We start from the raw sequence: 10,227 nt of genomic DNA, 5'->3' as shown, positions 1-10,227 counted from the left end.
GTCAACATAACTGGTGCTGATTCAGATTCTGAAGTTTCCAGGCAAGCAAGAATAAAGAGTCCAAAGTTTATTTATTCCTCGGGCAGGCTCTGTCAACGACAAAACGCACGAAAAGATAAAATAACCTTTATTTATTTTATCTTAAATAACCCTAAAACAGGCTAAACGAGCGGTCAGTGTGTTTCTGTAGCCTCTCTCATACAAGCAAGCGGAGCAGAGGAACCTTGTCAGAACCACATTTGTGGATGATTATTTTAAAAAGCCGCAAGTTATGCGTGCGCGCGACTGTCGTGCGCATGGCCTTGTCTTTCTTGTGACCGCCAGTAACCCGTGTAGTCGCCTCGAGACCTCCTTCTATCTATCGCTGGTCGGTCTCTAGCACGCGCCACCTTCACGAGTCCAATCACAACGAAGAGAAGCCCCTCTCCCACCCCCCTCTCCCCCTCTTCCTCCTCCTCCCCACGCGACCTGCCATCCACACGCGCGTTCCACAACAACGCGAACGCGCGTGGGCACTCTCGGAGCTCACTGGGCGCGCAGCATCCACAGACCGACGCATTGATCCGGTGGGTTAACGGTTTCAGACTGCGAAGAAAGCCTGGCCACAGTCGGAGAAACTGACCGCTGATTGGAAACCTGCACCGGTGAGTTTCCTCTTCATTTTGTCGACGTGTGGGATGCTACGTCAAGTTACTAATAAATGACAGAAACGTATTAAAGTAACGCATGTTATACTTTTTAAAAACATAAATACAACTGGCTTTGAATGAGCTCATGTGCTTCAATCGCATTTAATGTGACAAACTGAGAATGTTAATTGAATATTAGAGGGAGCGAAACACTGCAAAACGGGTTAGGCAGCCTTATTAACAACTGATGACAGCAAAACACAGATAAAGTCCTTCAACTTACGTCGTTATGTGTCAAATGCGAATTTCTCTCGTTTCCAAATATGTCGGTGTATTAAACAGAATAGACACCGTCAGCATTATTTGTGCGGTTTTGTTTTTCAACTCCCAACTCGCTGTTTATTTTTATATTCATAAAACCAGAAGTTGTGAGTAAAAGTATGTGCATGTCGCTTCTCGGTGCATTTGGCTGTTGTTCCAGCTGGAACATCTGAGGCCCTCTGCTGCGACCACTGTGGTAATTAGATCTGAATTACACTGCATGCGTTTGGCCTCTCTGAAGTGTTAAACCACAACTTTTAGAAAACTTTAACGCACACGTTCATATTTCTTCAGGTGTGAGCATTTGCAGAGTTTGTGATTTATATTGGAGATAATCTTTTTCTTGCCCCTTATATATCTGTATGTGTTTGCAAGACTGTGTCCCAGTTTGATGCTGGTCTAAAATCACTGTCAAATCAAGAGCTATAAAGTGCAAAAGAATGACACAGCATTTCATCAGTGTGGCATTGTCTGTGTTAGAGTTGTGATTAGACCTGAGCAGGAATGAGATTCACGTCATAACTTTAAGTAAAAAATAAATAAATAAACCACAGGATCATAGTTTACACTCATAAAGGTAAAACAAAGCAAGACACAAGTATTTAATTTATAAACTAAACATTTAAAATGCTATCTAAATATTTAGGTTGAAATTGGGACATTTATGAATGAATGAATAACATGAATAACTTTGAAAAATGACTCCCCAATTTTCTCTTATGAGAGTGTAAATAACTCAGATTACTGCTGTTAATATTTTGATGGGTAACTTTAAAAAAAGAACCCCACCCACAGTAACTGACCCTTGTCTTATTAGGTTTGCATCCTACTTAACTTTCTCGTCATGTTTCAGACATCAAATTATCTGTTTTTCTTGAAAAAAAACAACAACTAATATTTTGTGTCAACATGACACCTTTATGTTTAACAACTCAAGAAATACAGTTAGTCGTCAGTGAACTTGCATCTCACTCCTCTTGATGATGCTTTAATGTGGAAAAATAACTTAAGTGCTAAAGTTAGCATTTTTACTCTGTGTTTTGATATAACTTATTGATAGTTTGGCTTGTAGCATATTTGAATGTGGTTCCAGTTGATCATGTGTGCTTCAGATAGAAAAAAATGTTGTTCCTCTGCTACATAAACTTAGTGGAGTTCTGAACGTAAACAGCAGTTCTATAGCTAAAATAGGTTAATTTTAAAAGAACCTCAAAAAATTGGTTGCACAAAATGTGAGTTAGAAGTGCGATTTAAAAAAAATCACAAACAGCTGATTTGAGAGTTTAGTTCTGGAGTTGTCTTTTAAAAGTGTATTGATTGGAACTTTAAGCCAATACTTGCATCTCTTTGGAATATTTCTAATTTTTATAACCACATCTGCTTTAACAAATCCAAACTCTCCCTAAAAAACACTGACTGTGAGTTCAGACCACTAGCTGCTTGACAATTTGTGCACTGGCCTGGGCTAGAAGTGCTTGGAGTTTGTTTGTTCTAGGATGGTTTGATGTGAATATAAATCACACAGGCAAACTCTTTCTCCTTACAAGGTAGATTTCTCTGAAGAGCCTCTGAAAAAAGACATGCCTGTTCTGATGTAACATTATAAAACACATCTGATGTTAATATTTTAAAAGTGGAATCATTTTTTATTTATTTGCCTACGTGTTTTAAATATGAATACCCATCTAACATAGTTTTATAACATGTCCAGATCAGGTTCTGAAACTTTAGGAAAGCTTGCAGCAAAGGAAAGTTTGTGACCTGCATGTCTGCCAACAGTTTGTGTCAACAAAACATGTGCTTACAAAAGTAGAGTAAAGCTGCGGTCTAATCCACACAATCTAAACAATTAAAATGAAATCCCAACAAACTCAGTTAAGTTGTTTTGCAAGCTTTTGGTTATGTCATTATTTCAAAAGCATAAATCTGGCTTGCAACACCAACGCTCACATACAAACTAACCACACATAAAGTCCTCTTTCTCTTCACACACCTACATAGAAGCGCAAACGCAGACTGTGTCGCTGCGTCGTCCTCTCTCCAAGGGCTATGTCAAAGTTTCAGCGAGACATCCGCCTGCCCAGCTCAGCTGAGAGGGTGTCAGCACCATGACGTCTGCACACAAAAGACCTCATTCAGTCGATTTCTCAAGGAAGCAATGATTCCCTCTCTCACTCACACACTCACACGCAGACACACACACACACATCCCTGCTCACCCCACCACTACGTAGAACATAACACGATATTATTCAGTTAATCCAGAGAAAGGAGGCTCACTGCAAAGCTTCTGTTAGTTACATAAAACCAGCCATTGAGCAACTACAAGGCACAAATGAATGGTGGAAATTTTCAACCATGTTTATGTTTATTTTTACTAAATAGTGCTGCACTCATGTATTATAATCTATAGGTTCTGTAGTACAAAATTAAATTTCCTCTTTACAGTTTTATTCTGTCAATATTTCAGATTGTTAAATCAATTTTAAAATTAAAGACAACCAGAGTCAACATTAAACTACTCTTTTAAATGATCATTTAAGTGGGAAAAGATACCTAGCAGAAAAAGTAATTGCTCCCAAAAAATAGTTACTGCTTGAGCAGCAATATCTTTCATCAAGCAAGTTTGTTACATCACTGTGGAGGAACTTTGGCCCACTCCTCCTTATAGAATTGTTATTTACCTTACACTGGAGGATTTTTCAGCATAAATGTACTGTAGTTCAGAGTTTGACTATCACACTCTAAAATCTCAGTTCAGACTTTGATTAAGCCACTCTAAAACCTCAGATTTTCCCTTAAAGTTGAAGGTGAAAACAGTAACAATAAAATGCTGTTCAAAATTTACTTTCCTTTTCATAACATACTGCTAAAAAGAATGTAGTATAAGATGTTTCTGAACTTGGTCATTTCAGCTAATACGTGATCTAGAAATAACGTACATCTCCTCTGCTGCTCCAAGAGGAAGTCCTTTTTGTGATCAGGGTTGTGTTAGGTGTTGGATATAAGACTAATTTTTTTTAAAAGTAGTCACAAAAGCTGCAGAACTACTTTGAGTGAGTTCCTGTAACGTGTTAAAATAAAATTAAAAAGTAACTTCCAAAGCATTTTCAAACACTAATAAGGAAACTGCATAACATACAATAAAACACAAAGCTTAATAAAAATAAAAATCTCAATAATATAAAGCCTAAACATCAGGTCTGCTCTACAGGGCAGCTTTACATCCTGGTTGTCACATTCATTATGTGATTTTTACTTGGTTTGCTGAAATAAACAGGAATTTGACTAGGACTGCTGTCAAATCTACATGCCTAATTAAAAATAATCAACAAATAATTAATAATAACAGTTGATTAACAAAGGCATGTCACAGTTATTGCAGGTGGTTTACCACTAGTCTTATTGAAACAAATGTATGATATTTAAACATTCTAAAAAAAATATTATTGCAAATACTTTATCACTTGTTTAGTCAAATAGTTTTTAACTCTTATGAGACAAGGTATTAAACAAGGAGCCAGACATATTTATTCTGTTTTGCTTTGTTTTTAAGGTAGAAATTAAATGCTGGTTGCACATTAAGCTATTTTTCAGTTTCAAGAGGTTCATTTTTACAGCAGTTCTGTTTGTGGTTTTCAGGGAAGTGAAAAAAGTTTGTCTGGAAACTCTGCTTAGCTTTCCTGTATTGTCTCATATTGACGTCCTTTCTGGGTTAACAAATGCTTCCTGAACACAAAGAAACTGAGAACTGAGGAGGTAACATTGTAAATTATGTGCTCCTGAGATTCAGTAGGCACATGCTTGCTTCAAGAACCTGAACTGGAAATCTGGGAAAGCAATGAAGATAAAATCTTTGTGTATCAATCTTAGAGACACTTGAAGGATGACTGTATGCAGAGGAGAGACAGAGGCAGGGTGTGTCAGTGAGCAGTTTTTTATGGAAAACAATGTGATGCTTCAGAGAAGCTAGATGAGCCGCTCCCTCATGAATAATGAATTCCTGTTCTTAAAATGGACTGCTTGGGGACTTTAAAGTGGTAATACTCTGTCATTTTTCGGAATTCGTTGTTTTTTTTCCTGAATTTTGGTACATTACATCCAACAAACATCAGTGTATTCTATTGTGATTTAATGTGATGAAATAGTTCACCACTTTGAGTTGGTCTGTCACTTAAAATTCCTTACATTTTAGGATTGTTGTATGACAAATTGTACAAACTGTTCAAGGCGCATTAATGCTTCTGCCAGGCAATGTAGGTCAGAAGCCTTAAGATGTAAAGTTAACCATTGTCTCTGTTCAGGACTATGGACAGCTCCCAAGGTCCTCCAGGGAGACGGGGTGTTTATGGGCCATAGTAAAAATAAATGTATGTATTTATTGTCAAAGAATCATGTTGCATGCCTTTGTATTTAGCCCTCTTTAAATAAACAAATAAAGAGCAAAAATTTGCTTTTAGAAGTGTTAAAAGGTGAAAAATTGGCCATATATGGGATATATAAGCTCATATATGGGCCATATATACCATCAAACTTCATTTCCCAAGGTGAAGGTAGTTTTCTCAATCACTAGGACTCCAAACCGAAAAGTCTCCTTTTTACTTTCTTAAATATTCTGGCCTGTGGCTTATTATTATTTTGGGTTAACCGACTGCCCTCTAGTTCTTTAGTGATTAAATTGATTGTAAAAATCACAATTTTCGTAATAATTCTGTGCACAGGGTATAAATGATTGTTTATGTCTTAGGATCTTGTCTATGTCAAGATTTTTTAAAACCTACTTAATAATGAAACCAGACAGCTTTTTACAACTTGAGTTATGCATCAATATCCTCTTTGATATTTTTTTTCCCACCAGGGTGGACATTATCTTCCAGTAAAGGAATCTGAAACTCTAGAAGAAAAGTCAAAGTTAACAGCATAAAGCCAGAGAACTTCAACAGCAGGAATAGTGCCTTCCTCCTCACCTCATCATCCCTCATCTCCACCAAAATGAGGCTCAAAGAGGACCTGAATCCCATGCTGCTGCTCCTCTTCCACCTCATGGTGTGGATCTATACCGCAATCACCTTCCTGCCTTCCTACCTCCTCAGCTGGGTCTCCAGATCCCAAGAGAATTTTTATGGGTCAGAGGAGGATCGGGCCAAGAGACCTAAGGCTTGTTCAGTTCTAGGATGCTCAGAGGGACCCTACAGAGCAGTCAGCGCCACCAAAAGGCTCCTTTCATCGCTACACCCTGGAGTGGATACGCTGGATAAGATGTTTGAGTATGCAGCCATGAGGTTCCCGCAGAGAGACTGTCTTGGGACGAGGGAAGTAGTTACAGAGGAAGATGAGCGACAGAGCAACGGGAAGGTGTTTAAGAAGGTAATCTGAAGGTGGTTGCAGCTGGAACTTCTTAAAATTGCAGCGTAATGGAAGTAGGTGAAGGTATATGGGGGGGAAAAAACATTTTATTAAATTAAATGTAAAGGTAGTTGAAGCTGAGTTTTCATTAACCACATATCTGTCTGATAATCTTAGTAACATCTTTTAAACATTGTATTTATTGAATTTTGTAACATAAAAAAACAAGTGACAATGATACATTTGACATAAGATTCACATTAAACTTAGTCCCCAAAGTAAACAAATATAAAGAAACAACAATAATAAAAAAAACAACTCAACAGTACATATGTCAGAAAACAAAAACAGAAAAATAAAAGAAAAGAAAACACTGATTGCAGATTGCAATCAGTGCAGATTGCTGTGAAAAACTCAGCAATCTGCGCTGTTCTCTTAATTATCTTAGTATCATCTTAATTTAAGGTTGCAAATCTCAATCTTGTTCCTTCATAATTACATTAATCAAAACCTTTTTGAGTTGTGTTTTTAAATCAGTATTAAACATTGAACTATTTTTCTCTGCAAAATGCAAAAACCTGGTTACGTTTTGGATTTTTAAACATTCAAATCTCTCATAGGTTTTCTCCAATTACCTTGAAGGTTTATTGCTCGTTTTTATCTTCAGAAACTTCAGCAACATATTCGCAACTTTTAGCTGTGTCTGTGTTTCAACACACCTGAGTCAGATAATCAGGTTATTAGACTGACACTGGAGAACTTTAATGTATATTGAGGATGTAATTCATCCATATAATGGATGGACTAGGGACACGTCTAAAAGCTGCAGAACACTGACCTTTGGGGACTGGAGTTGAAGTTCCCTGATTTAGATTATGTCCCAGCAAGACACTGATACACTTTGAATCAGGCAGCGGCCCATCACTATGAGAAACCAGAGACCGACTAGCTCAGCTCCGACAGACACTTCAGATCAGGTTAGAGCCAGCACTTAAGAAGACATGAACGTCTTTAGACGGGGAGAGGAAATCAGAGTATCAGGAAAAAACAAGCAGAGATGCGGCAAACTTCACACAAACTCAGGAAGTGTTTGACAGCTCAGCATCCATCCTGTACTGACTGTCCTTCAGGTTTCATTAGAATCAATATCACAGCAGGGCATCAGCTAATTATTAATAGAGCTGTAATTAACTTTGATTTTAATTTTGTATTGAACGAGTCCCCGCTGTAGATTAGTTTGGAAAACTCCCAGGTTATTCCAGTGTATGTTATACATAAAGTAGTACATTATTTTAGTATTGAGAAGGATGGCTGAAAACAGCAAAGAAAATATAAAAGTGAACAGAGTTGTTGATCACAAGGAAAGGTGTCAGGGAGAATCTTCTCTTATGGATTTCAGTTGAGTTATGTGATAAGTAGACTCTAGAGATCTGTTTACATTGTGAGTTGAGAGGCACAGACTCACTAAACAGACAGTATCTCTTGTGTAATGTTTGTTTTTGTTTAATCTAGTGAAATAATCACAGATTTGCTGCTTTGTTATATTCAAACATGTTGTTAATGTCACTCATACTGAAATTTAAAATATTAAAATAAATCAGTGAGGAGGCAAACTTACATTGTTTTAGCGTGCAGTGAAGTGAGCACAAATCAGAGGTTTCCCAACTTTGACGTTCAGGGATTTACCGCTGAATTCCAACACTAATCCCACCAGCCTGATCCTTTTAATCCATCTAATACTCACTTGGTTTTGCAAGTCTAAATGCCTTAGCTATTTATTTCTCAGGCATTGAATCCATCCAGCTAGTGCAAATCCTTTCTAATGAGTAAACATTATGTCTGTGTCTGCACTAGCATTTATGAACCAATAGGAGTCAGTATAACCTCACTAAACGTGCAGGAATCTCTGGTGTTTGCTGTGAGCATTTAGTGTGGGTGTTTAAAGGTAATATCCAGAGGAGGGGCATGGGGATGACAGAAGAGTAGTTATGCAAAATAGTTTGTTTCTATAATGTGGGTTTTGGAGGAAGAGCATTACTCAGTTCACATTGTGTTGTTGTGGTAAAAGAGTGAAACTTTTGGCTTAAATGTTTGTGTTAACAGTACCTACTAAGTGAATGGCTTTTTCCAAGCTTACTTGCTGAAGCTTTCTTAAAGATCAAATTAAATAAAACTCAATCTTATGAAATTTAAATTTATAGAACTCTGTAGAATCTAAAAGCTTTATTAAAAATACACTATTGAGCTTAATCATTGATCTTTGTCATTAAATTGCATTCTGCAGTTTTCTGAAAATCCTGCCAATCCCATTATTCAAAGATAAACTTTAGACCTGCATATTATATAAGAAATAAATATTTACTATAAAAAAAATAAAGCATTTTAAACAAAACCTCTTACATGCATTGTTGTTTCAGCTGCAGCCTTGAGGTCGGTATCATGCTGAAAGGTGACTATCTGACCCAGTTTTTATTCTGTCAAGGTTAGGGATTTGGCTGGACAGCTGCAAACTGGTTAGCTTTTTTACCCTGTTTAAATCTCAGCTCTGCAGGATGGACTATTAGGAGTATTCATGTTTCTTTTTAAGATTTATATTTATTAATATTCTTGGTTCGCGGTAAGCATTAGGACATATTTCCAGTTGGAACACAGACAAACGTATAACCTTTTAATCACCATGAAAGGATAATTTGAACATCAGAGTAAACAAAAAGAAGAAAATGGAAAGGAAACAAGCAAAAACAAACAGCCTCCTTTCCCATCCCACCCCCATTTATACTGCCTACATAGTTCTCACTTTACAAGCATTTACACACATACACAGTCGTACCATTTGCAACACTCATGTCCATCAGTCAATATATTTATATGTTCAATGAAGAAGTTGCACAGGACAACAGGACAAAGCCCCAGTTCTTTGAAGCTGGTCCAAAAGGGCTCATATCACTGGTGTGGTCATCTGAATCTAGAGAAGGTAGAATATCTGTGAAAGGGCCCCATATTTTTTCCAAATGCTGCCTTTCTCCCTCTCACATAATTTTATATCGTTTCAGGCTTTTAGTAAGACAAGTTTATTGCTGTACTTCTAAGTAGGAGATATTGTTTTTGGTTTTGCTTTTTCATAGAAGGTCACATTAGGGCATATTGGCTCCCCCAGAATCTATATTTCTGGGTAATGTTCAATTTGAGTTCCAACAACTTTTCGAACAAATTTAAATGTTATACTTCCAACATTCATCTACAATTGGGCGACTCTAAAGCATGTGCACAAGGTCACCATTAGCCACTTGGCATTACTGGCATCTAGGGGAGAATTTGCTTTCAACTTCATGTAACCTGTAAGGAATATTTTATGTCTTATGCAATGTGTTTAAATTTCATTTGCCTATGCTGTGTGGGGATTAACACAGTAGTAAGTGTCTATTGTCGCTACCATGTATGGTAACTGCAGGTAGTCCTTGGAGAGTACCGCTGGCTCTCCTATAAAGAGGCTCTGACAGCAGCGACTCAACTGGGCAGCGGTTTGGCATCTTTGGGTCAGCGGCCGAAAACCAACATCGCCATCTTTTGTGAAACCCGAGCAGAGTGGCTGATAGCTGCCCAGGCCTGCTTTGCGTACAACTTCCCATGTAAGTTCACTCTGAATGCTGAGATTTCAGAAAGCCATAAGGTCTTTATTTCTAAAACAAAAAATAACAGTGCTATCAGATTTGTTAGAGATAACTGTTTACCTTTATTGTAAATTAGCCTCATATTTAAGAATGGAAAAGAATCGTGTGTGTGACTCCAGGCTTCAAGATTGAAAAATCTACTCACTGAAGGTTAAAATTGAGAAATGTAAAGATTTATTCTACAGTCAGTCAGTCTACAGTTTCATTTTTACTCACACTGAGCATCCTTTTAACTAAAAGCATTGCAGCTACTTCTTCAG

The 10,227-nt window shown here is 37.4% G+C and overlaps 1 protein-coding gene across 2 annotated transcripts in view; it reads left to right on the top strand.

The window, feature by feature from the left end:
• The first annotated feature begins 190 nt into the window (after positions 1 to 190).
• Positions 191 to 10,227, top strand: part of acsl3a (acyl-CoA synthetase long chain family member 3a) — a 33,546-nt gene continuing 23,509 nt past the window's right edge. The window contains exons 1-4 of one of the 2 annotated variants that reach the window (XM_007562595.2): positions 191 to 644; positions 5,255 to 5,320; positions 5,809 to 6,317; positions 9,748 to 9,925. In XM_007562595.2, coding sequence (XP_007562657.1) covers positions 5,943 to 6,317; positions 9,748 to 9,925 — 553 coding nt within the window. In that variant the 5' untranslated portion in view covers positions 191 to 644; positions 5,255 to 5,320; positions 5,809 to 5,942. The remainder of the gene's footprint in view (positions 645 to 5,254; positions 5,321 to 5,808; positions 6,318 to 9,747; positions 9,926 to 10,227) is intronic. The other variant, XM_016676649.1, reaches the window with a different exon arrangement.

This window comes from Poecilia formosa, unplaced genomic scaffold, assembly GCF_000485575.1.
Source record: "Poecilia formosa unplaced genomic scaffold, Poecilia_formosa-5.1.2 Scaffold138, whole genome shotgun sequence".
NCBI lineage: Eukaryota > Metazoa > Chordata > Actinopteri > Cyprinodontiformes > Poeciliidae > Poecilia > Poecilia formosa.
Note: the sequence above shows the minus strand (reverse complement) of the source record. Positions and strands in the feature narration are given on the sequence as shown.